The 27633-nt window shown below is 48.0% G+C and overlaps 3 protein-coding genes across 4 annotated transcripts in view; 2 read left to right on the top strand and 1 right to left on the bottom strand.

Moving 5' to 3' along the window:
* LOC135905096 (uncharacterized) overlaps positions 1-8011 on the top strand; it is a 39076-nt gene extending 31065 nt beyond the window's left edge. The window contains exons 1-3 of one of the 2 annotated variants that reach the window (XM_065436083.1): positions 4649-4880; positions 5702-5891; positions 7869-8011. In XM_065436083.1, the coding sequence (XP_065292155.1) occupies positions 4773-4880; positions 5702-5891; positions 7869-7900 (330 nt within the window). In that variant the 5' untranslated portion in view covers positions 4649-4772 and the 3' untranslated portion in view covers positions 7901-8011. Of the gene's footprint in view, positions 1-4648; positions 4881-5701; positions 5892-7868 lie in introns of those variants that run through there. The other variant, XM_065436084.1, reaches the window with a different exon arrangement.
* LOC135905093 (CMP-sialic acid transporter-like) overlaps positions 1-27633 on the bottom strand; it is a 70119-nt gene that overhangs the window by 19229 nt on the left and 23257 nt on the right. The window lies entirely within an intron of this gene.
* The window catches only part of LOC135905094 (uncharacterized), a 34853-nt gene continuing 30259 nt past the window's right edge, over positions 23040-27633 (top strand). Inside the window, exon 1 of the mRNA XM_065436079.1 lies at positions 23040-23339. Within this exon, the coding sequence (XP_065292151.1) occupies positions 23190-23339 (150 nt within the window). The 5' untranslated portion in view covers positions 23040-23189. The remainder of the gene's footprint in view (positions 23340-27633) is intronic.

Raw genomic sequence — 27633 nt, 5'->3', positions numbered from 1 at the left:
ATGATATGACTAATAAAAATCGGGCCCCTCGCTTAACCCCTTTCTTCTCGTAAATTAAAACTCTGCAGCTTTGTTCCCCAACAATGCTTTTCCAGCTATAGCAAGCATACGCAAGCCTTAATTTAGCCAGAGGTAGCAATTGTTGTGAAACGGATATGGAACGCTCTTTCTTCGCATTAAAGTATTTCAAGTTCCATTGAAATGCTTCTTCCCGATAAATTCCCTCCTCTCTCTCCCACCCCACCGCAAGAAAGAAAAAAATGAAAGAATGTACGAGTTTGGTCGTGGCAGCAGAGACAGGACAGCAGAGACAGGACAAAAAAAGAAACACACACACGCACACACAGAGAGAGAGAGAGAGAGAAAGAGAAAGAGAGAGAAGGTGTAATTCGCCGTATAGATCTTTTTTCCAGCACTACGTGAGGTCTATAGGAAGGACTGTGTCCTTTAGGCACTTGCCTCTTCTGGTGCGTAGTCCATGTAGCATGTCATTCCATACTGCAGTGTCTTTTTTTCTTTAATCCTCGGGAAAAAACACGTATAGAAGACGTGCAAGAGAAATCTGGTTGCGTGCAGGAAGCGAGCACGAACACGGACCGCGTACTCGCGTTGCGTCGCCTCCAGCGCGCCGGGGGGTCGCCGAGTCGTCGCCGAGCAGTCGCCGAGCAGTTTGCGCCCACAGGTCGCGCACGCTTGGCTGACACGCGGTCGTCCGGTCGTGACAGTCATTTGTTGGGCGCTCTCTGCTCGCCCCCGTATTGTGCGCTACCGTGGCTCGTGTTGCTTTCGATTGTGTGTGTGCGTGCGTGTGCGTGCGTGCGTGTGTGTGCGTGTGTGTGTGTGCGCGTGTGCGTGCGTGTGTGCGTGTGTGTGTGCGTGCGTGCGTGCGTGCGTGCGTGTGTGTGCGTGCGTGCGTGCGTGCGTGCGTGTGTGTGTGTTTGTGTGTGTGTGCGGGTGTGTGTGTGTGTGTGTGTGTGTGTGTGTGTGTGTGTGTGTGTGTGTGTGTGTGTGTGTGTGTGTGTGTGTGTGTGTGTGTGTGTGTGTGTGGTAATTGTACCTTTCGATGATAGCGCAATAACGGAAAGCTAAGCGACGCTGTTGTCGCCTGTTGAGGCAATTTGGTAACGACTGAATGCATGTTGTGACAGGCGCATTCTGTTTCGATTGTTGCGCAGCGCTAGACGTGTCGGCTTTGAACGTTGTCTTTCTTGTCTTTTTTGTTCGTCTTTGTTTCGTTTAGTCTGCTCAGCTTCTCGTTGACGGCGATCGCGTAGTGAGGAAAGCGAAGTCGATGCGGGCGCCAGCTGTTGGCGCAACTTGGCGGCAACAGAATGCATGCTGTTGCGTGCACAATTTGTATCGATTTCTGCTTCGACGTATCGGCTGGACTGTAAAGTATTTACCACCCTTAGAAGCAAATAAGGGCGCACATCGGTCTATAACTCACAGGCTTACACCCTTTCTGTGTGTAAGGGTGTGAGTACGTAGATCGATTCCAACCCTTATTCGAGATTAAGGGTGTAATTATTTTAAAATGTGCCTTATATACAAAGATGGATATTCATTTTGTGAAAATGTTACGTTGATGCGCAGCTACTTTGTAAAATTCTGATCAAAAGTGCATCGCATATGCGTTTTAGCTTCGCGTTGAGCTCTATATTGTGACTGCTCCGAGGAATTACCGCGAGACGTGGTGTTATGGGGGCATGTTTGACAGAAGCTAGTACGTAGTAGTGTTGCGTTAGGAGACAAAGGGGCGTATTGTGCGGCGATCACTTTCGGCGATAATGTCGACTCGACGTCAGGGGCGCGCTAATTGGCTGGTTGAGTAAAACCGGATGAGCTGATTGGCTGGTTGAGCACTGTATCACGTGAAGGCGATAGCATCGTCGAAGTGATCGCTGCAGAATACACCCCAAGAAGTGCGGGCATTTACTACGAGGGCGTTGGCTACAGCCGTAAGACTGGCGATCATAGCATAGGACCAGATCCGAAATAATAGACAATAAAAGAGACAGCAATTGCCACCCTTATGGCTGCACCACTGGCCAACTGCCCAATAAACGCGAGTCAGGAGCCATTTTAAGGCGTGGATTCTATTGTTCACTGCAACCGACGTACTCGGTCGTGTCGATTTAATACAACGTAATCGCTCACTCACCCACTCGCTTGCTCACTCATCAACTTACTCCACTCACTCATGATTCCCTCACTCACTCCCATCACTCACTCCACTCACTCAGTCCCCTCACTCGATCACTTACTCCCTTCACTCAGTCACTCCACTCACTCACTCACTTACTCCCTTCACTCACTCACATACTCCCTTCACTCATTCACTTACTCCCCTCACTAACTCAATCGCAGCGCCTGCACGAAATCGCTGATGCAGTCAGTCTATCGTCTAAGTCTACACGCACATACACGCAGAAAAGATCATACCTGAAGCCGACTTCTCGTTTTTTCCGCACTGTGCTTCATGTACTTTGGCATGGAGATTAAAAAAAAAGGAAAAGGCAGGGAGATCACGAAGCTTTTTGATGAACGGGAGCAGATGTCCGTGGGTGCTGACGCAGGCGTACAGTTCGAAATCAGCCACTGTTACACAGTCAAGCGCGGGTATTCGCAATTCTCGCTTACTTCGACGCAAAAAACTTGCCCTTCCGTAGTCTTCCGGACGCCGTAATGGTGAGACGATAGCGTAAGCACTTCACGCAGCAGCTCATCACGTTTCGGTGCGAACATGGATACTGGTGGTGCTCGACTCAGGCAGAAAGGAAGGGGATTGCAGACGTGCAAGACGTGTGGCTGCGTGATACAGGCATCTAGTGTTTCGCATTCATCAACCAGAACGTATGTTCGCTGCTGGCAGCGACGTGGCCGCGGGTGAACGACGGACTTTGACGCGGTACGAGACATCGCTTCCTGCACCTTCACCCGCATGTATACGTTGTGCGTGCGGAGAGCCAAGCCGCTAACACGCTGGAAGCGCCGGCAGCCTTGTAGTACGTGTAGTACGTGTACGGGTAAGTGTGTGTGTGTGCGATCAGACGCGTCCAGCTGTTTTAAAGACGTGCTCTGTTTGTACTTGCTTTGTGGGCGGAGTAACGATCGCCCGTATGCTCTTGGCGTTCGAAGATGTGCCTGTCACGTTTCTGCGTGGGAGGTCGCGCGCTTGCGTTGGGCGAAAAAAGTGCCGTGTCACACAGCGACTGCGTGGACTGCGTCTGGCATGGAATCTGTCCCAGGGGCCGCAGTGTAGAGTTGAATATATTGCGGCGTTACGACGTCCGCTGCAGTATTCGTGGTATGTCTAATATGCAGTGCAATGTCCGCGATCGAAGAGCGTTCCTGTTCCACGGAATCCACACAATTGTCTCTTTTTGCAGCGTCGTGCTCCACCGACTGAGAACACGGAGAGACCGTCATGTTGAACCAGATCATAGTCAGCATCACGAAAAAAAAGAAAGAGGGAGAGAAAATCGTTGCAAAATATTTTTTTTCAGACTACTTGAACTGTCTAAAGTTCGAAGCTTTCTTTCTTTCTTTCTTTCTTTCTTTCTTTCTTTCTTTCTTTCTTTCTTTCTTTCTTTCTTTCTTTCTTTCTTTCTTTCTTTCTTTCTTTCTTTCTTTCTTTCTTTCTTTCTTTCTTTCTTTCTTTCTTTCTTTTTCTTTCTTTCTTTCTTTCTTCCTTTCTCTTTTTCTTTCTTTCTTTCTTTCTTTCTTTCTTTCTTTCTTTCTTTCTTTCTTTCTTTCTTTCTTTCTTTCTTTCTTTCTTTCTTTTCCAACAGGCGTAGACGCAAGCTATGTATGCGTTCTCAACGTTCAGAACACGTTTCGCAAAGCTGAAACCTAGTTTGAACGAACTGACCTTGCCTCTCGCACGGGAAGGGCTACTGTACCCCGATGTCCAGACATGTGGTCTCGGGCAACTGCTATCTTATCTGTTCGTCCACTTCTTATCTCTCTTATACCTCATTGTCTTTTCCAGCCCTGTTTTTTCATCGGGGTAGATAAGGAAATAGACGTGCGGCGCTAATACCTGGAGATACTAGCTTATGCAACCTGCGACCTTTAATCCATAAAGGTCCCACCGTTCGCCTTTGGTATTTCTGTGCCACTGAAAGAACGACTATCGTCCTATCCACGATCGAGGTGAAGTCATGTCCGCGCAAACGCTGCACGTACGTGTCCTTGCAACCTGATGCGAAATAACAAGCGTATAAGAGAAGTTACGTAGACCAGATTACTTTTTTTTCATGAAAGCCTTGAAATGAGTCGTCTGAGCAGTGTTTCTTGGCAGTAATCTGCACACATTCGATTTATTGGTTTAACGTGATCGTGCTTTTGTTAACACACGACAGCGATTTACTGCTGAATGAGCATTGTCACTCGTTTTGAGAGGGCCCGCAAAACAAACAAAAATACCCCGCAAGAATGAAAAAGAACGGCCAAATTAAACGACATATTCACGATCCTCATCGCTGGCTGCTCGGATAGGGACTCTAATTAACTCCAGATAATAACATGGCATCGCTATGACTTGCCGCCACTCGAGCTCAGGTGATAAGCTGTTATCAGCATTTCACGCAGCGATGGGTGAACACAATGAAACGCGGCACTTGACGCATTTTCCGCCAAATCTGATAAGTGAATGGCTTCCTTAAGTGCGAAGCACGCAACGCAAATCGTCACACGAAGGGTAAGACTCGCATTAGCGTCCAGCCGGCGGAGATCCACTGCTTTCGGCTCTACTGAACCACACGAGAAAAATGCGCAAGGCAATTGCCACCGTCGCTTTGCTGCTACTTGCCGCTACCGCAGTATCGTCGGCATTCGGCGAGGACATCGGACAAGTCCCCGTGGGCCCGGTTGCGAAGGTAAGGAATCGGCTTCATCGCAGCTGCAGATGTCAACCTTTCAGCCGAAAAGGGCTGCGGGTATATATGAACGATGAAGCGATCACTCAGCCACAGCCTTTTCACGCTAAGGGTACATGCGATGCCATTTTATTTTGCCTACCCCCACCCACTATCGTGAAACTGCAGCTATCCGGCCTGGTAGCTGTATATATACTTACATATATTGTAACTGCCATACTAAATGCAAATGGATTTATTTATTTGCGTACCACCATTAACTTTCCTGAATGTGACTATAGTTGTCCGGAGTCAAATCTGCACAAAAAAAGTGTGAAATAAAATATTCTCGCCATTGACTGAGGTCCGAACGAAAGAACCCCATAGTTGCGATATTGCACCGCATGACTGCTTCACGGTGGCCCTGTATTGGTTCCTGACACCCATCGCCAGAACACCGAGCCCGTATCCCCGAGAAAATTCTGGTCGCGCGTCTTATCAGTCTAGTGTCTCGAGAAAAGGCGTGTTCCTAAGCTGATTCAATATGCAGGAATTTCCTTTCATTTTTTTAAATTTTCGCACATTTTGCGGCATAATTGAGTCGTAAATTTGTGATTACTTACAGCGTAAAAGTGTCGAAAAAGTCAGCCGGCGTACGTTTCTTGCAGTACTGCTGCTCGCTGTAGCCATTCTTGCCGGCCAAATTAAGCGGGCTCTGCCAATAAGTAAAAGCGGAAGCAACTATAAAAGTTTGAAATTTGCACGATATGCATCGCACTTTATCCCTAGCTCCTCAGTGTCCACTTTGTAACATCCGACGCACTATCACTTTCGCGGAACAGGACGTAGAAGTGGGCGGCTTTTGCCGGTTTAGCACCGAGTGCCGCTCCAAGTGCTGCGTGAAGGTGTTCCCAAGGGGCGACCAGGCCGGCAGTCCGAGGCAGTGTCGCCACTACGCTGAGCCCGGCGAGCCATGCAGTGACGAGCAGATCAAGGGAGGCGTCTACGTAAACGGATGTCCCTGCCGCGTCGGTGAGTTGCCTAGAGCGCTACGGCCCAAGGTACACCGGAATTACGGGAGTTTTTCTGCGAAATTGACCGCTCATAAGAAAAGTGTGCACCCTTAAGGGTGTTTCTGTCGCGTCGGTGTGCGCTATACGGCCCAGGGTATACCGGAATTACGGGAGTTTTTCTGCAAAATTGATCACTCTTAAGAAAAGTGTAGACTGTTAAGGGTGTTTTTGTCGCGTCGGTTTGTGCTATACGGCTCAGGGTATAACGAAATTATCGGAGTTTCTCTGCAAAATTGATCACTCTTAAGAAAAGTGTGCATATACTTAAGGGTGTTTTTGTCGCCTCGGTGTGTGCTATACGGCTCTGGGTATACCGGAATTGTGGGAGTCATTTTTGTGCAAATTTCACCACTCTTAAGAAAAGTGTACACCTTTAAGGGTGTTTCTGTCCCATGGCTGACACCCTTACTTCTATGGCTATTAAAAACATTGTTGCGCACGAACGTTGAGCTCTAAGTATACGTACAATGACGAAAAGGCTTAAGTGAAAACTGTGCACTGACTCTTAACACCTGCTACAAGAATTGAATATCTTCCACGAAAATTTGACAGCGATACTTACAAAACGTTTTGATGTGCAGTTTTCTGGAGTCGTCTTTCGGAGCTACCACCATGTTTACTTGGCATAAAAAAAGTTGACAAGCAAGAAAAATTCATTTGTCTCGCCAGCGATTCGATCTTGCCCCTTAAACGTGAGGGTGTTAGCCACGAAATAACCAAACACCCTTTGTACGCCCATGAATGTGTTAAAACGTTTTGTGTGATATATACACATAGCTATGTGTGCGCTCTGCAGGCTTAAACTCAACGCCGTCAGCCGGCACAGCCAACCCGGACGCTCTCGGGCACTTCCATAGAGCCGCTTTAGAACGCTCACGTTTACGTCTCTGGTAACCCGGTATTCGGTAAAGGCAGTACGTTTGCGGTCAAGCTAAAATAGGGACTTTTAGCCTGTCCGCTATTCCGGTAAACGGAAGCGGTTTGGGCGGATTACCGAATTTGCGGGGGCGCAAACGTGAGCGGGCAGAGCGATGCAGCCGCCTGGTGGCGTAGAGTTCAACCAGACAAACACAGGGCTAAAATTGCAGTAACTCACTATATCCTGCTTCGCTGCTAGTGCAAATTTTTGGCAGTGGCGTAATTGTGAACACGATTACGCCACTGTCGAAAATTTACACCAGCAGCTCAGCAGAATATAGTAATTAGCGTTGTGTTTGTGTGGTTGAGCTTTGCGCCACCAGCTGGCGCCACCAATCTGGCCGCTCACGTTTACGCCCCCGCTAAACCGGCAAACCGCCCGCTCTTGCCGGAATACCGGACACGCTAAAGTCTCTAATAGAGAGTTTTAGTTCTTAAATGTACTATAGCCGTTATCGGAATACCGGTTACCAGTGGGAGGGAGGTGCACAGCCGCAGCAATGCTGTTAGCGACATCTTGTGACAAAGAGCATAACATAGAGCAGGGAAGACAATACTGCAGTTACCTGTTTACAGAGCGTCGGTAGCGACACGATCGTAAACGTACAGTAATTTTATGTTTTTCTTGCGACGGAAACACTCCCGCAACACAAGTATATATTTCGAAACGCATTGTAGTTGCACGAAGCGCCACAAGATGTCATTACCGGCTTTGCTGCCCGCGGCTCCAGTAATCCGTAAACGGTAACAATTTAGGGACAAGCTAAATCTCTCTAGTATGGAGTTTTACGAATAAGGCGCCGTAAGTTGGGGGATGCTATCCGCCGGGCGTACAAAAGAACTCGGAAGAGATTACAGATGAACGTGAATGGAGCTTCGACATTTTGCATTCGCATAGCCACTTGGCTATGGTGTTTCTAATACTCTTTAATGTATCTAATGTGTGTCTGTTTTTATCTCACGCACTGTCGCTACTGTTCGTGTTTCTTCACTAACACCTTTTTTTTCTATTTTCAAGGCCACTGCGGAAGCAACGGATACTGTTCCTGAGATGGGCTGAGACTGACCCAAGTTTCTTGGGACTCTGAATGCGATGGAGCAGCCTGTGCAGACTTCGAAATGCGGAGCTCAATAAACATAGGCATCTGAAAGCGCGAAAAAGTAGAATTCACTGTTTTTCGACTTGGACAATTCAATCGCGGATGTAATTTTAACCATTTTGGAAGTTTTGGCAAACAGGATGATTCATACATAAATTCTGTCAACTATATGCACTTATTAAGGCAATAGTTTCGGTCAAAAAGTTGATGTGATGTCCACCGCCTCAAAATATGCTACTAATTTGTGTAACTTTTGCGAAATGCTTGAGAACTTCGTAGCAATTCCACATGAGCTGTACATTAATATACAAGCTTTGTCTGCTTCAGATGGTCTAACATCTGCTGTTTACAGAACTAGCAATATTTTTTTCAAAGCGAAGCTGCTAATGTCGCGAAAATCGCTCGGAAATGTTATATTCTTGTCTTCACAGTGTTTCTCAAAAAACTAGATCACTCAAAAAGTTTCTACGTCGAGGCAATGTTAGAATTGCTTGGGGAAATGTGCAAGTAAATTTTGAGGTGCTAGTGTTTGTTAAGAGGTAAATGCAAATTGCTGTCTAGAGGCGCTAAATTGAACACGTGGAAGTTTCCTCGCTTCCTGGGGGAGGGGAGAGGAGGTCGAAAACGGCAGCAATTCCACATTTTTAGAAAATTGGGAAGACCCTATGGGTGACGTGTACCGAAAGTTTCAAGTGCGTAGGTTATTACGTGCCTTGAAAATGAATACATAACGCTCATTTTCGTCCCAATTTTTTATGCGAGACGTGTAGCTGGTCTTCCTGGTCTACTCGGTGAACTATTTCGTTGAAGTGCGAAGCACGTTGTGAGTGAGGAACGGGAACTGTTTATCCTGTGTAGGTTAATTGCAGCCTTTGTAGAAAATTACTTTTTCGAGCGTTCAATAGTGTCCTAGTATTACAGTGTATGCTCTGCATGGTCCCGTACTGCAGCGCCCCACTGTACTGCCGGTGGCAGGCATCACTCTCGGTGCCTGCGCTCAGCATACTAATCAGTGTGTTCCAGGCACAATACATACTGTAAGCACGCCAGCGTTCCTGCTGAGCTTTGGTGTGTTCGCACTGGCTTGAGCGGAATGGACGGAAAATGTCAAACTAACGTTATCTAATATTTCACTTGCTGGCTCATAAAGGCTCATCCACACCTGTGAACGTGCTGCCGAGCGAATGACCCAAAAGCAGGCACTATTCGACCAAAGGCTTTGCGGTTATACTTGTATGGCTACCCGTCGCCGTGCGACCAACTTGGTCTCGCCACCTCTGCGACTCGCCAGTGTGAAGGAACCCTAACTAGAGCGCTCTAGCCCTAACGCCAGCGGTAACACCCTAACGCCAGCGAGGCACTGGGCGCGGTACGAGTCCTAAAACCCCTTAAACTTCGTAAAGTAGCGACACTCTCCTCCGCCTTCACTCCTCCTTGTTTCTCCTCTCTTTTACGCTCCCACCTCGACCGTGGCGCCACCTACATTGCTCGAGCGTAGCAACGGCGCTAACATGCGCTCCTCGCCACTCCGTAGACGCTCCTCGAGCAAAAATGGCGCTGATGCACGGTGCGAGGGCCCACGTGATGCTAATAGCCCAATAGCGACGCCGCGTCGGCCTCGGCCAGAGCGCGCGATGAGGAGGCGGCATTCTTCAAAGCGTGGCAGTACTTTACGAAGATTAAGGGCCTTTAACGAGTCCGGACCGGTGGCGCCATCAAGCGGCGGCGCCGCGAATGTATTGGCGTGCGACTGCCGGACCGGGCGCAGCAGGCGGAGCCGCTGCAGCTGCGTCGGTTGATTACGTTCCATCGTTTCTTCTGCTTTGCGTTGCCGCTATATATACCCCGTGGAAACGAATCCGGACAGTCGTGTTGCGTTTTTGTGTGCACGACCAGTTACGCAAACATGACTTGAGCTGATGAAGCGGTTTCTTCGGTTTTCATCGCGTCCTCAGAAGGCCTGGAGATGCACCGTCCGTAGGCAAACGTCCGCGCACTTGCAAGGCTGCTTTGCTTTTGACTAGTTCTGACACATAGAGGAGCGGTTTATTAGCGGGAGCTTCGTGTTCCGTGCAAATTGTGTCTTCGCTTCCGCGGCTGTGGGGACTTCGGAGCTTTGGCGCCGAGTCGAATGCCCGAAATTGTAGTCGTCGTTTTGCCGTTCTCTCAGTGGCTCAGTTTTTTATCTTTTATGCTATATTTTACTTTCTCGCGCTTCCCCGCTGTGGCTGAGTCTGGTACACGACTCCTTCTGCTCTGCATCGACGGCGAACGTCAATGCAGCAGCATGTTCACACTTGCCGTCAATGCCGGCATTACACGTGCACCGACCGCCGCCGTCAAGCTGGGTGTAATTGAGCAAGACTGAGAATTGGGCTATTTTTGAATACATTGTCGGCGAAACATCTCAGAAAGAAAAATAGAAAATGAACACTCAATGGGAACGTACCGACAGTAGTGCAACCGAGGAAGCAGCGCAAAAAAAAAAAAGGAAAGACGCATGCCTTCGTTTTGTTCTTCTTGCCTGTGATTCTTGCGATGCTTCGCCATTCTACACTCATCAAATACACGACAACGTTCGTGTGCACAGCAAAGTAACATCTGCAAAAGAACTGTTTAAATCCCGCATCTTAGCTTGCCGCGGTGCGCTTTGTTTGCGGGGCGCACTTAGATCGCATTTTGCACTCCTTTCCCGCTTTATATGCTAGCTTATGCCACGAATGTGACTTGCTTCGTACAAGCCGCGACCTCTCTCAATAGCAAACGCCCGAAAATACGTTTTTAGGTTCGTCAAGCCTTGAGAACCACAGTGCGATATTACTGGACGCACGCAGCAGCGGGCGCCTTCGCCCTAGCTGTCGTCTGCTTCACAGTGCCGGTGGCTTTATACTGCTGCCGTTCATGGCGCTGTTCGCCAGAGCGCTGCTGGCGCCTTACAACGGCCGCCCCGTGCCTATTCACGTCGGTCTCATCTCGTGAGCTATTAGAGAGTGTTAGTTTAGGGGACGCAAGCGGCTTGCGTACGCAAGAACTAGGGGCAACGATACCGCGCATGCGCGGACGCCGACATAGGGGTCTGCGCATGCGCAGTACCGTCGCCCCTAGTTCATGCGTACGCAAGCCGCTTGCGTCCCCTAAACTAAATCTCTCTATTGAAGTGCGACGCCTGCTGCGTCACCTGTCGGCGCTCCTCAGCGAGGCAGCATACTGAGAAGCCTGGCAGCTGCCGGGGCGCTGTTCCTTCTGACCAGTAGGAGTAATCTTGCGTGCTATACGTCCGGAGCCAACATGTCGCACCCGCGTGTAGTTAGAACACTGTCCGAGGAATTAAAGCACGACGTTAAACCTTGCTGTCTTTGTCAATGCTTCGCCCTTTGGTCGAAACTACCACACCCTTTTAACTTGATGATTTCGGGCCATTTTTTGTAAAGAAAAAAATTTGCAGGAGGCCCTAAACTAAAATATTGCTTCCTACAGTCGTTAGGGAATTCAGCTTTCTCTGATAAATTCGGCAAATTCTATTGAGGTCGTTTCAGCTTTTGTTTAAAGAAAGCGTTTCTGTGTCTCGCATGTATCTGAACAGGGAAACAAGAGTGGGCCCCTATAGCTAAACCTTGCTGTTACGACGCCGCTCGCTAGGCACAAAATAGCACCAATGTCCCTGCCTTATTTGAAACCCACAAATTTTACCTTTGCACGCTTAGACGGGCGACCTTATAGAGATTGCCGCGGTGCGAGCGTAAAGACGTGTCATAATAACTCGTCTTCTTACATTAGAACAGATCGGCAGACACACACTTTATAGGGACTATTTATTTGTCTGTCTCCAACCGTTTCCCGCTAACTTAGTGCACCGTGTTGTTCATCGTCTGATGGGTACAGCACTTCATGATGCACTGAGAAAACGGGGTTCGCAACTAACCCTCGGACATATTTTGGTCACCGGGTATGAGTCGCACTTTAAAATGAACCTCTTTGACCCCGGCCTTCATCACTGGGTAAGTGCCACTGAATATGTGGAATATAGAAAGTACGTCATGCGTATTCGACTGTCCGAAGCACCACATTCTAGCCCGCATCTCTTTTCAAACCATGGTGGATCTCCAAACTCCTACTCATTGTCCCTTAACGAACACCCAGAGAAGAGGATCGCTCGACTAACGCCTACTACTAGCGTCTGTTTCAAGTACATAGACCCGCATATCGAAACGTCGACCGGCATGCCGTGGGCTACCCTCGGTTTCCACAAAGTCATCATGTGCTTCTTCAGAGTGTGGCCCATCCTTTCCTTTGAAGACCACCAGCTTCAGAACCAACGTCACTCCGCGTGTACAAGCTACGGATTACATTTACGACGTTAGGTGGGAGGAACAGAATTCCCAACATAGCGCCCAACCACGTCTCATAAGGAGAGGAAATCCCCTGACCTCGCTGTTCACTTGCGCGAGACAAGTCGAAGCTTTTGCAACCATGTTACCAGCACTTGCACTCTGTACTATCGCTTTACGCACTTTCATTACTTGTGTAATCGGCGTTGTAGTAGGTACAAGCGTGCATCAGCAACAGCGTTTATATCTTTAATTTGCGCTAATGAGCAATGCCAAGTTTCGCAAGCCGCACGTTTCTTATCTCTTCAAAAGCATGAGCGGCTGTCTTACATCTGGCATCTTCAACGCGCCTCGTTCTCAATTAGCTCAGGGTCATTGAGGAAAAAACATCTGTTGCAACAAGACTGCTCTCGCAATTTCTGCGGGTTGTAATGAGCTAGATTGCGTTTTGGTTTGCAAGAGGGCAATATTCGCCGGTGTCCGTTTCCGAGTCACATGAGTGAAAAAGCGAGTGATTTACGGCCGTTTCCTCTCCGCTCGCAAGAGGACGACCGCTCCTGTGCCTGCCCCATGCCAGCGTAGACGAAACTCTGCGAAAGTGCACGCGTACTCGCGTGTCAGTAGTTATGGTTGGTTGTTGATACATCTTTCGCTGTGTGTAGCTGTCGGGCTGTCCCGGCTTTTGCACAGCGTTAAGAAATTAACAATACTTTGCTGCCACCCGCCGTGGTTGCTCAGTGGTTATGGTGTTGGACTGCTGAGCACAAGGTCGTGGGATCGAATCCCGGCCACGGCGGCCGCATTTCGATGGGGGTGGAATGCGAAAACACCGTGATGCTCATATTTAGGTGCGCGTTAAAGAACGCCAGGTGGCCCAAATTTCCGGAGTCTTCCACTACGGCGTGCCTCATAATCAGAATGAGGTTTTGGCACGTAAAACCACATAATTTCTTTTTTTTCAAAGCGTACGAATGTTGCTTGGGCCAACACCACCTGGACAGTATAAGGCCTATACACTCTGTTCATTACGTCATGCTACCTGGTCCGACTCGGATAGATTCAAGTGGAAACGCTGGAAACGCAGCAGCACCAATTATTGCGTCACCGGTTTCGTCATGCTGCGCCTGGCAGTAGATACTTTGGGCCAACTAGCATGACGTCACGAAACAGTGTGCGAAAGCCTGCTTTATAGGCGGTGTTGCTCGGACCATGTAGTAACGCGTCATGAGCAACACCCTCTCTGTTCCTTCTTGCTTTCCCTCCTACTAAAGTCTTTGTTTCTTCGTCGCGCTAATATGGATCCCCTAGACTTTAGCCGACCCGCCCAACCACATCTTCTGCTAACGCGCCGTTGCAGTGATCTCCTTTAGAAGCATTAGTAACATTCATTAATGAAAGGAATTTTGTATCCAGGTGCGAACACTTAGCATGAGACTTGTTTGTGTTTCTTGTTAACTTATATTACCTTATCCGACTGACCTAATTATTTTTTTACTTGCGTTTGATTACAGAAGCTAGAGAACACAGAACGAACCGTTTGATTTCAACTGCATTACTCCCGTATTTATTTAAGTTATAATTTACTTATTTTACATTCTCATACCTTTTACCCGGTGTGGTGCTGTAAGGGCTCTGCTGTTACGCTTCTAAGCCCGAGAGCGCTGGATCAAATCCCTTTTGCGGCGGCCGCATTTCCATGGGGGCGACATGCAAAAACACCCGTGTGCCGTGTAGTGGGGGCACGTTAAGGAACCCCAGGTGGTCATAATTAATCTAGTCTTCCACTACGGCGTGTGTAATAACTATATCTTGGTTCTGGCATGCAAAACCTCAGAATTGAATTTTTCGATTTGATCGCTTCTATCGCTTACATTCAGGCGCTCAGCACAGATTCTTTCTTTCTTTCTTTCTTTCTTTCTTTCTTTCTTTCTTTCTTTCTTTCTTTCTTTCTTTCTTTCTTTCTTTCTTTCTTTCTTTCTTTCTTTCTTTCTTTCTTTCTTTCTTTCTTTCTTTCATGTTCCATTAAGGGAGTGAACGGTGCTGCCTCACAGAGCACAGGCCCAAGAAACGTTTTTTTCATATTTTTTGACCGCGAAGCATTGCACGAAATATGTCAGGGCAGCGAAGCGAGCGTGCGTCAGAAATGATATCAGAAACTCTCTGACGTCAAGCAGAAGGCTGTACTTTGACGCCACTGACGGGAAATGTGCGGGATTGCCGAATGCGCGAACACTGAACATAGTGTACAAGTTACAACGATCGGTCCACTGAACGCTTCCATAGAGAAATGAGTAGTGGTGAGTCGTGTTGGAAAAAAAAATATATCACTTTACGCTGCCCCTTGAAAGCGTGCCAACTCTTTTTGTTATTTGTTTTGTTTTTACAGGGATATAGCTGTTAAAAGGAAGCTTTTGCTGGGGTCCAACTCAGATTCTCATATTCAAATAGGTCTAAAATGCAATAACTTTGTCACATGACGGCCGCTGGACATACCTTTTTGAATGAAATGTGTTGCTTTTGAGAGAGAAAGTTAAACTGTAACAACTGCACACAGCAGAAGTTTCATTTAGGACCTCTAGTTTTACGATAACTGCCGAAATTCAGCAAGTTGAAGAATTATTAGAAGCACGAACTTTACAAATTCATAAGTCGGCACTGAAAACAAATATCTCGGTTCTGTAAGATGTACCTTTTAGATCACCTGATCCGGACAAATATGACATACCTTTGAAGCACATGCGAAACTGTTACAACGTTTACAAGGGTTTGAATACTGCACAGTAGCGATATACTACATTTCCGATCAGTTTATAATGCATCAAATTTGTCCGCTTCAGATGTGTTGTTAGGTGCAGTGTATACAAATGTGACGTCATTTATTACTGCCAGTGTACGCAACTGTGACGTCGTTTATTACTGCCCAGTCACAGAGCTGTAAAGTTTACTCGTTATTACTTTTGCTTGAAACTGCAATTTTCAAGAATTACTCTAAAAGAATTGATATTCAGTATCCACTTCGTGTTGCTACTTCATTATAACTTATTTTAGATGTTGCAGGCCTCATCAAACTCTGTGCAGTGTTTACCGAGAGAAGCGATTTCTATGCTCCCATGTATACTTACATAGGAGCTACCATAGTAAATATTGCTCATAAGGGAAGCGTCACGGAGTACAGTGAAGTGAAGTGAAGTGAAGCAAGAAAGGCAAACGAGTTTCGCTCACGGAATGGGACCGCTTCCGCCAGATTCGGGAGACAACCGCCACCGAGCATATAAACGATCTCGAGGCCTGGATCGGGGATCTCAGAGATTGCGTGAAACGCGCCACGAGGGAAATCCCTGAAGACGATGGTCTGGTCGAGGTGGATAGCCGCCTCCTACACTTGTGGGAAGCCAAAAATAGCATGCAAACCTGCTGGAAAAAGAATAAACTAAATCGTACACTCCGCTTGCGCATCGCGCAAATTAACATAGAAATCGAGGAATACGCTAACCAATTAACCAAAAACCAATGGGAAAAGGTATGCGACAGCATGCAGGGACAACTCGGTCTAGCCAAAACGTGGAATCTCCTCCGATACCTTATGGACCCGGATAAGAGTAAATCCGAGCAGAGGAAATGCCTCAATAAGATCACTCACCAATACCAGGGCACGAACGACGAGCTCCTCACAGAGCTCAAAACCCGGTACATAGGCACAAATGCACAAATCCCCCAGAAGCCATACACTGGTCCGGAGAATCTTAACCTAGACGCACCCATCCTAGAGGCTGAAGTACGAGCCGTCTTGCTGAAACTCCGAACTAAATCTGCACCAGGCCCCGATGGAATAACAAATAAGACCCTCCGAAATCTAGACGACGTATCTATCACTGCCCTAACAGAGTACTTCAACCGCTGTTGGGAAACAGGTTCTATCCCCTCGCAGTGGAAGCATGCACAAATAATATTCATACCTAAACATGGTAAGCGACTACAGCTCGAGAACTTGCGCCCCATCTCTCTGACCTCATGCGTAGGAAAACTCATGGAGCACGTTATACTTAACCGCCTCCACAATTTTGCGGAGGACAACAACTTATTCCCGAACTCCATAATTGGCTTTCGTCCAAAACTTTCCACGCAAGACATCATGCTTCAGCTTAAACATCAAGTTCTGGACCACATACCCAAGAATGGTACCCGGGCTGTCCTGGGCCTTGATCTTATAAAGGCCTTTGACAACGTAGCGCATCAGGCTATACTAGAGAATCTGCAGCACCTAGGTGTGGGCCAGAAGACATACAACTACATCAAAGACTTCCTCAACCACCGCACAGCGGAACTAAGAATAGGAGAACTACAATCGGACAAGATCCCTCTTGGAAGTCGTGGCACCCCGCAGGGATCAGTTTTATCCCCGTTCCTCTTTAATTTAGCGATGATAAGATTACCGGAACAACTTAATCAGATTCCAGGTCTACACCACAGTCTGTATGCAGACGACATTACCCTGTGGGTGGTTAAAGGTAGCGATGGAGATGTAGAAACCACGCTGCAACAAGCTGTAGACACGGTCGAAAAGTACGTTACCGACAAAGGCCTCGCCTGCTCCCCGCAAAAATCAGAACTCTTCCTACTCAGAGCCCCTACAAACCGCAAATCCGACACTGCGCCATCCCCGGAAATCACTGTGCGAGCCGGAGGAGGCGCGATCCCGGTGGTGACCACCATCCGTGTACTAGGCCTCTTCATGCAAGCTCACGGGCGCAACGGCAACACAATTCACAAACTGGAAGCATGCGTTCAGCAAACGATGCGACTCATTTCAAGAATTGCCAACCGACACTCTGGCATGAAAGAAGCCAACCTCATAAGGTTGGTACAAGCCTTCGTTCTCAGCCGCATCACCTACATCACCCCGTACCTCTGCCTCAAAGCGGCTGAGAGAGAGAAAATAGAGGGGATTATCCGGAGAGCCTATAAACAGGCTCTTGGGCTACCTATAAGAACGGCCAACGCTAAATTGCTAGCCCTAGGTGTGCACAACACCCTCGATGAACTAGTAGAAGCGCACCTTATATCTCAATACGAAAGGCTAGCTCAGAGTGCCGCCGGGCGAAACATCCTCCAGAATCTCGGCATCAACTACGAGTCGATGCAAAGCATTAAAGTAGACATTTCTCACGATCAGAGACGCCATCTCAAAATTAATCCACTCCCTAAAAACATGCACCCCGAATTCCACAAGGAAAGGAGGGCCGAGCGGTCCAAAGCCCTACATCAGAAATTCCACGCCTTCAAAGACGTAGTCTATGTCGACGCAGCAGAATACATAGAACGCAACTGTATGTCCCTTGCAGTGGTGGACTCCTCAGGTCAAATACGCGCTGGTGGTTCAATTCGCACCAGAAGCTCTGAAACAGCGGAAGAGGCGGCTATCGCTCTGGCAATAGCCTCCACACATTGTCATTACATTATTAGCGATTCCAGAGCAGCAGTACGCAATTTTGCGAAAGGTCGGGTCTCGGCTCCCGTAAAACACATAATAGACACAAACCAACACCCACGACCAATCCACATCATTTGGGCACCAGCACACTCCTCCCTACCCGGCAACGATGCCGCCCACACCACCGCTCGAGGACTCGCCAACCGAGCACCCGGACGGCTCACGCTAGGATCAGGGAGGGATCGCATGGTCAGTTACCAGGAAATAACTCAGCACTACAGGTTAGCCAGGACAGTGTACCCGCCAGCACACAAATCGCTTAACAAGCGACAAGAAGTAGCTTGGAGACGACTTCAGACGAACACCTACCCCAACCCCGTAGCCTATCACTACTACTACCCGGACCAATACCCTAATACATGTAAGCATTGTCAGCAAAAAGCGGATCTATTCCATATTATGTGGTCGTGCCCAGCCGAAAATCATACAAATCACGAAATAAGTAATACTGAGCAGTGGGAGGCCGTGTTGCTCAGCTCCGACCCTGACCTGCAGGCCAAGGTCATCGAGAGAGCTGAAGAAGCCGCCCGGGCCCAGGGGCTCGTGGCTGCCTAACAACAAGGTCATCCGTCAATACCTTGTTTTCAAATAAAGTCTTTACTCACTCACTCACAGTGAAGTTTATTGCTGGTTGTCAACGTCACCGCAGTGTCACGGCCCAAGTAGTGAGTTGAAGGGGCGCATCGCAATTTTCAAGAATTATTCTAAAAGACTCGATATTCAGTATCCACTTCGTGTTGCCACTTCATTATAACTTCTTTTAGATGTTGCAGGCCTCATCAAACTCTTTGCAGTGTTTACCGAGAGAAGCGATTTCTGTGCTCCCATATATGCCTACATAGGAGGTACCATAGTAAATATTCCTCAAAGGGAAGCGCCACGGAGTACAGTGAAGTTTATTGCTGGTTGTCAACGTCACCGTAGTGTCACGGCACAAGTAGAGAGTTAAAGAGGCGCATGTCAGTTGCCATCATTATTTCAGCATGAAAGAAGTCGGATATACATTGGTGTTTGTGGAAAAGTTTGTTATCACCACCATCGTCATCCCGCTGTCGTCAGTGCAGGTGTCGGAGACCACGGCAATACTTGAATGTCCGCTGTAAGCTTCGCTTATTTCGCTCGTAAATCGATCTCGATGCCATCAGAAAATTTTCGTCCGCGCGAATTTTCCAGTGCGCGCACCGTCGTGGCAACACCTTGTGAAGTGCGAGGAACATACTGATGCTTTCAAGGCGTTTCGGCGCTCCGTAAGGCCTTCGTTCAAACAAATCCCTGTTTGTCCCATGTGTACACGTGCCCGAATGCGGCTATATGGAAGGCATCGTAATCTCGTAGCAATCGTCGAGGTCCGGAGCAGTGGTGGAGCGTGCACGGATTGCTGCGGTGTTTTTCGACGTGGGCCGCTTGAGGGGGACGCCGTACAAAAGACGGCGCGCTCTCGTGCCGTGCTGGTCCTCATCCGCCCGGTTATGACTGCTTTTGGTGGCACTCACGTCTTTCTTTTCATAGGCCATACAACTTTCTTTAGTGTAAAAAGAAACAGTTGTATTGCATGTGGACAGGACTGCCAAAGTGTCCTGATAAGCAGGGGACGTGTGCGGGGATCGCGCCACTGCGTGCGGCCCCAATTGGTTCCTTCCAAACAAGACTTGCACCGTCACCTCAGAGCAGGTTCGTCGACGTGACGTATAGTCGAAAGCGGGGTGCGGATGTGGTGAAGGAATTAGATATCACGGCTAAGCAATAAGCGCTTTAGCCGTAAACTCTTTAGCCAATCAACAAGCACTCTCGCGCATAAATCTCGCTTCCGGATGCAGGATCGAATATGTCCTTTCTCCTTCCGTCTTCGCTGATTACAGTCCGGACTTGGACGTTGCGGCGTATCGTACTTCGCTGGCAGCATGGGAGTGCCATCACTTTCCTTCGGAAAACCCGTTTACGGTGGACCCGTCTTCTCTGCCTGCTCGCCGTGCTGAGCTCGTACCCCGTCCCGTTGCCACGCAGGTCATAGTTTGCGGTCCCTCGACAGGCGAACGGGAGTGAAAGGCGCGTACGCAGTTTGAGAGAAGGACGGTCTCTTCGTTGACCCGCTCGTGAGTTATGGCCTGCTTGTTGACTCGTTCAGTCACACGGCCCAGCCGGAGCTATAAACTGATGCGCACGTACGGAGGGGCGCTGGAGCGTTAGGTGTGCATAAAACGCCATCCGAAACAAGCACAGAGGAAAGGAGTTGAACTAGCTCGAACGTACCATCTTCCCGGAGACACAGACAAGCTAAACATGCACCAGATTCGGTGACAACCTAAGAATGTAATGACGAATGCAGGACGTGCTGTTCAAATAATAGATAACTTGTAGTAGCGGTCTGCACAACCAATTGCGTTCGCCAATTTTCGGAACTATTCCGCAAAGACACCCATTGGAACCTGTGTTTGGATAGAAAACATATTAATGAAACTCTGTCGGGAATCCACGGATCCCCTATAGGATGCGGAGCTGGCCCCAGAAACGCAAAATAAAGTTCGCAGAAAGGAATAATAAAATATTTTTGCTTTAGTTTTGTAGCGAATCATGCACGTGCAACAACGTTCAAGCTTGAACACTCCCCGTAGTAGGCTTAGTTGTGCTCGGGTGTAGAATACCTCGGGGTAAGTAACGTAACTCAGCCATGATGGGCTCCATCAGCTGACACTCAAACTTTTAAATAGACACCATGCATTGTTTAGTCTTGTTCAGTGAGGTTGTATTGTTGAGGTCAACATCCCCAAAGATCCATTATGTACTTTCCACGAAATTGTTTTCCATTATCGACTGGGCAGGAGGACATTTCCACCCCTTCGCCCTAAATTGAACAAACCTCAGGCTAGCACACTCAGACTTCTGCAAACCCGTTCGTATCCTACTCCTCGGTCTCTTAACAGGATAGATCCTGCCCACTCACAGTCGTGCCCCAAATGTGGTCATGACTCATGCTCTTTTGAACCCATGCTCTGGCTGTGCCCAGCCCTTAACGCCTCTCCACCAATCACGAAAGAACAATGGCAGGGATCTCTCAAGAGCAGCAATCTCCACATTCAACTTCAGGCTGTCCAGAGGGCCCACGACATTGCGGCGGGACTTGATCTCCCGGTTCCATCGTGGGCGGAGCCACCGACTTGATCTTCGGGAGCCTTCGGTTTTGGCTCCCCAAGATCTCAGTCCCTCAGGGGTCAAATGAAGTTCTTGTCATGTCATGTACTACTTAAAGTGACCCGTCGTGATACATGTTCGGCCCACAAGCTGCAATGGGAAACGGTTCTGTTGGAAGCCTACGGGGTCTTCACAGTAATTCAAAAGTATGCAACAGAAAGACGATAGAGTGTTTATGGAAAAGAAGCAACAGGGTTGGGAGTCTTGCATATGCAAATGAGCAGTCGCAAAGCCTGTGTTACGCGAGAACGCGTGCAACGCTTGTGTTATGCACAAGCAGCTTGTACGTTGCCACACACAAGGAGCTCACAGAATATGGTCTGAACTGTGTTATTGAGTAGAAACTGCAACAAGCTCGAGCGGCGCTGTTCTTTTTTTCCTTCACAGTGATATCTTCATTTCAAGAGCATTGCCAAAGAGCCAAAGACGAGTACTATTCAAGTTACGATAGCGTCTTTTATACCTTTAGTTTAAAAATGATTTTTTTTAAAGCCTGCACAAACACTCTAAAAACAGTTTCACCTTTGGGGTGTATATTTGCTACACAAGGATAACCATCATCTGTCTTGCCCGCATTTCCTTTCTTCACCGCTGCGAGCCCGGTACTTCCCAGTAACGAACGGCATGCGCGTTATCAGCCTGACATAGCATTCCCGACCGGAAAGTAGCGGGCGCGGCGTTTTCAAGAACGGAAATGCGGGCAAGGCAGATGACGATTATCGTTGTGTGGCAAATATACACCCCAAAGGGTGTAAACTTTTCTTAGAGTGAAAGGTGGTAAAATGTGAATACCAAAACTAAAAGCCAACAATTCCTTTTCTTGTATGAGAGTTGTGCGCGTTCCGGCCGCACAATTATGGCTTGAGCAGAGTTTATGCTGCATAGACACACGTACATAACTTCTATCCTACGTAGCCAGCGTAACCCAGAAATATATGTTCGCTGTGGTCTGCCACGAGCAATTAGGACGGATATTACACGACGGCTTTGTCCCTCATGGTGTAAACGTATAGTGGATGGCTTCGTTCCACGGCCAAATTAAACAATGGCTTGAGCCAATTCTGTTGCGTATTCAATTGCTTTATGGAATATATGCTTTAAAAGTCAATCGTCAGTCATCAGTACTATACAATTAACATCAACGCACACATAAGCAATCAGACGGTGCCAGATGTGTATGCATTTGGGGTGGCGCCTGTCCGTTGAATCCTACTTTATAGTGTAATACTTTGCGCATGAACTTTGTTGAAGAGACAAAAACTGATGTATCTTGACTTGCAGTTCTAGATCCTGAGGCGAAATCAAATAGAAGAAGGTGCATAGGCAAAAAATGGAAGTCAATAGACAGCCTTAATTTATTTCCGAGTTGTGTTATCTTTTCGGAGTGCTGAACAAAAGCGACATTCAAGAACACGAGACGGGCGCTGCCAGTTATCTGTGCGATCGTGTCAGCCCCCTTTCCTGTAGCAATGTGAGCGTTGCAAGGTAGATTTGCAAAGTGGCATATCTGCTGTCAAAGCGAAACAACGGAAGATATGTCTTGCGAAATAAAGGTTGCTTACAAGAAACAATAAACAGCCGACGCACAATCGAGACTGCCACCCCCAACTTCCGCCAAAGAAGTTTCATTTCTTTCTACAACCCCCCCCCCCCCCCCCCCCCGTTCCATTTTCGTCATAAAGGTGACGAGCTGACAAAGTGAGAAAAAAAAAGAACGTCCGGCTACTGCTGCTTCGGATGTTGCTTTATATCAAGGCCGCGTCCTCTTTCCACCACCTTCCTTTCCTTTCTTTGTTAGGCTGAGTGAGAAAGGGACGGGGAAAGGGCCGAGCTGTTGCGGCTTCTTGGCAACTGCACCTGCTGCTGGGCCTGCTGGGCCCTATCCCAAGGCTCTTACTTCGAGGAGGTAGCGCACTGCTTTTGTTTTCATTAGAAAAGGTGCCTACCGCAGCCGAATCCCCTCTTTGAACGCCAACTCCTCCCCTCCTCTACGATTCACGCGTATTTTTTTTTGTTTTGTTTCGCATCTTTCTCGCTCGCACCACACACGCGCTCACTCACCCGAGAAGGTATATAGTACGCCCGGAGTTCGATCGTTCTGCGTATCCGCTGGCACTCATCTACGTTAGTCACTCCTCTATAGCACCGGTCTGAAGACACCGCGGTTTATCGGCAAGCCGACCGGTCCTGCCCTGAAGAATCTGCGGTCAGTTTAGTAGCGGCGTCCAGCGATGGTATCTCGTCCGTGGTCCGTGATCCTGATCTGTGCCTGCGCGGCGTTTGCGGCTGCGTTTGCGGCGGAGTTGCAGTTCGAGACTACGCCTGACGACTACGAAAGAAAAGGGCAGTACGACATTGGGTACAGCCAGCCCCCGGACCAGGTGGGCACATTGGATACAGCTTGACTGCTGTCTTCGTTGTTTATTTATAGTAGTAGTAGTAGCAGCAGCAGCAGCAGCAGCAGCAGCAGCAGCAGCAGTAGTATTAGTATTAGTATTAGTATTAGCATTAGTGTTAGTAGTAGTTGTAGTAGTAGCAGCAGCAGCAGCAGCGGTAGTAGTAGTAGTAGTAGTAGTAGTAGTAGTAGAAGTAGTAGTAGCAGCAGCAGCAGCAGCAGCAGCAGCAGCAGCAGCAGCAGCAGCAGCAGCAGCAGCAGCAGCAGCAGTAGTAGTAGTAGTAGTAGTAGTAGTAGTAGTAGTAGTATTAGTAGCAGCAGCAGCAGCAGCAGCAGCAGCAGCAGCAGCAGCAGCAGCAGCAGCAGCAGCAGCAGTGGTAGTAGTAGTAGTAGTAGCAGCAGCAGCAGTGGTAGTAGTATAGTAGTAGCATCGTAGCAGCACTTGCAGCAGCAATATTAGTTGTCGCAGTTATAGCTATACTGTTATTGATGGGGGTGGTTGGGGTGATGGTAGTAGTTGTAGTAGTAGTAGCAGACGTTTTAGTGGCACAATCACTATTAAAAATAGTATTATCAGCATTAGTGGGCATGGTAATCGTATTCGGGGCAGAAGTAGTGACAGGAATAGTTAAAATCAGGATGCAAGTCGTCAGAATACTAACTATAGTGAACGCCCTAGTAATTGTTGCGGTAGTAGAAACACTTCTACATGTATTGGTTGTGGTAACAGCAGCGATTATAGCCACGGGATCCCTGTTAAACGTAGTTACCAGTAGTAGACATGATAGTAGCAGCACTGGCAGAGGGAGGGGCCGCCGTAGTAGTAAGACTAGTAACAGTTATAGCACCAACAGTCGGAGTACCAGATGGAGTATTAGTACTAACAGCTGTAGCGGCAGTAGTCGTAGCGTTTGTACCAGCGATGGCAGTGTTGGAATACGAGTGTAGTGCACAGTTCTGGTGGTAACAGTGCTGCCAGCAACCGTCAAAGTGTTTGTTATAGTTACACGCCGCGTAGATCTGAGTACTAGTTTGTAAAAGTGTGCTACTAAAGATAAATGTTAGAAGTTGAACTGGTGACGATCGCCACGGCGCAGCGGGCAACTTTCTACCAGAATGTTTTGATAAATCTTATACAGCTGTATACAAATACAGCATGAATCACCTTTCTTCAAGCGCGTATTACACGTTTCTTCATTCGCTTTCTTGCTTAGTATTGCGTAATTGAATCATCATCATCATCATCATCGATCTCCATCGATCTCCAATTACCCTTATCTTGCGCTAGCTGATTCTAACTTTTTCCTGGAAATATCCTCATTTCGTCACTCCACCTAATTTTCTGCCATCCTTTACCGCGCTTCTTTTCCCATGGGACCCATTCTGTAACCCCAGTGGTCCACCGATTATCAAACCTACACATTACATGACCTGCCCAGCTCCATTTTTTCTCATAATGTCAACTAGAATAACGGCTATCCCCGCTTCCACTCTGATCCACACTGCTCCCTTGCTGTCTCTGAACGTTACGCCTGAGATTTTTCGTTCCGTCGCTCTTTGCGCAGTCCTGAAGTTGTTCTGAGCTTCTTTGTTAACCTCCAAGTTTCTGCCCCATATTTTAGCATCGGTAGAATGCAATGAGTGTACGCTTTTCTTTTCAACGACAGTGGGAAGCTTCCAGTCAGGATGTGGTAATGTCTGCCATATGCATTCCAACCCGTCTTTATTCTTATTGCGTAATCAAGGAGTACAAGAGGCATCGATGAATATCTTGGGGAATGTCTAGAAATATTACACAGCTGTCTCGCTTCTCCACAACAAAAGTAGAAAATTACTTAAAAGGGGTAAGGCAAAGAGACACAACCTCTCCAATTTTGTTCGCTGCATGCTTAGAAGAAATATTCAAGCTATTAGAATGGGAAAGCTTAGGAGTGAAGATCACTAATATATCAAAATTATCACTAATATATCAAAAACTGTAGATAGTATTGCAGTAGTACTCTAGTGGTTGCTGTTAATAGCTTCCCATTTGTTGGCTAAAGCTACTATCAAGACATTTAGGGAAAACACGGGGAATGCGGGAGATGGAAGGCCTTGAAGAAGAAAAGTCCACTTATCGAAACGTTGGCTCCTGCATTCACCTTGTTCACGTTTTGCTCGTTAAGACATTTGTCATAACTGAGTATGAATACCACTCAGTTCATGCATCCTCGCAATATTTGCTTAGCTAACGAATTCGGTTATACGGGCGTCCACTGTCGAAACCCAAAATGCGACTGTCGCTAATTCATACCCGAAGCTAACGAGCGTTACAACTGATCGACAAAATTGCGTGACGTTTTGATTATTTTGCAATCTCAACATGCAATGAAATTTCACTGCAATGCAGTTTCACTCACTTACGACGACATTCTTTCCGCACTTACTGAACACTTAGGCGCTCAAAGGCGTGCATAGATTGGTGCTGTATCTTCGACGTGGGCCGCTTGAGGGCGCGCCGTACAAAGACAGCGAGCTTCGCGCCATGCTAGTCGTCGTCTCCGGATGGGGCTGCTTTGGGTAGTACTTAAGTCTTTAATAAAGAGAAAGTGAGACAACCACCCAATCGTAGCAACTGCTACAAAGGGAACCCATACGGCTTCCTCTAAGGAAGAGTCTCGCAGTTGAAGAAAAATTCGTCCTGGTCTGGGACTCGAACTTAAGTCTTCCTTTTCATAGGCCACACAACATTTTTTTTTATTGTCAGACAACCAGTTGCATTGCATCTGGGTACGACAGCCAAAGCCTCCCGGTAAGCAGGCAAAGTGTGCGGCAATCGCACGTCTGCATGCGGCGTTGCAACTGGCTCCTTTAAAACCACAGACCTGCTCCGTTACCTCGGGGGGCCGTCGACGGTGACGCATAATATAAAGCGGGGTGGAATTAGATGATACGGCGAGGCAATAAATAAACGATTCAGCCGTGAACGGCAGTTCAGCCAATAAACGAACGTTCCCGCGCATAAATCTCGCTTCCGGATGCAGGATGGAGTATCTCCTTTCTCCTTCCGTCTTCGCCGATTGCAGACCGGACTCGGACGTTGCGGCGTGTCGTACTTCGCTGGTAGCATCGGGGCGCTGACACGTTCCTTCGGAAAACCCGTTTGGGGCGTGCTCGTCTTCTCGGCCCTTTTCGCCGCACAGCGCCTGTACCCTGGACCGTTAACGAATTGCCACGCAGGCCATGGTTCGCGGTGCCTCGATAGGGCGAACGGGAGTCGAAGCCGCGTAGGCAGTTTGCCAGATGGACGGCCTCTTGGTTGACCCGCTCGTGAGCTATCGCTTGTTTGTTGACTCGTTGAGTCACACGGCCCAGTCGGAGCTATAAAGTGATGCACACGTACGGAGGGACGTTCGAGCGCTAGATGTGCCTGAAACACCGTCCGAAACAAGCACAGGGGAAAGGAGTTGAACTAGCGCGAACGCACCAGTTCCCCGAGGACAACGACAAAGTAAATATGCACTGTAGTCGGCGACAACCTAAGAATGTAATGACAAATGCAGGACGCGTGCTGCTCAACTAATTGACAACTTGTGGCAGTGGCGCGCACAGCCAATTACGTTCGCCCATGCACGGAACTACTGCGTTAAGGAACGCATTAAAACTTGTGTTTGGTTCACCACATATGAAAAAAGTTCTGTCGGGAATCTGTGAATTCCTTATACAATGCGGAGTAGGCAACAAAAATACAGGTGAACGTTCGTAGGAAGAAAGAAAAAGGAATGATTGTTGCATAGTTTTGTAGCGAGTCATGCGCGTGGAACAACCTTCAAGCTCGAATACGCCCTGTCCCAAGCTGTGCTTGCTTGTAAATAACTTTGCGTAAGTAACGGAACTTATCGATGATGATCTTCACCAGCTGACATTGAAACTTTTACAATGGCACCATGTGTTGTTTAGTCTGGTTCAGTGAAGCTGTATTTGCGTGAACTACTCCTTCAAGTGATTGGCCGTGATCTATGTTCGGCCGGCAAGCCGCAATGGGAAGCGCTTCTGTTGTAAATCTAGGGGCTCCTAACAGAAAGTCAAAAGTAGGCAATAGAAATACAAAAGAGAGTGGATAGAAAAGGAAGCAACATGTGTTTACATCAGCTTGGTTTAGAGTTTTGCATGTACAACTCGGCAGCTACATAATGTGCTACACGAGAATACACGCAGGCTTGTGTTATGCACAAGTAGCTCAAACATTACAGTCTCCCACGTCGGCCGCATTTCGACGGGGGCGAAATGCGAAAACACCC

This window comes from Dermacentor albipictus, chromosome 6, assembly GCF_038994185.2.
Source record: "Dermacentor albipictus isolate Rhodes 1998 colony chromosome 6, USDA_Dalb.pri_finalv2, whole genome shotgun sequence".
Classification (NCBI taxonomy): domain Eukaryota; kingdom Metazoa; phylum Arthropoda; class Arachnida; order Ixodida; family Ixodidae; genus Dermacentor; species Dermacentor albipictus.
This window is presented reverse-complemented; position numbering and strand designations above follow the sequence as displayed.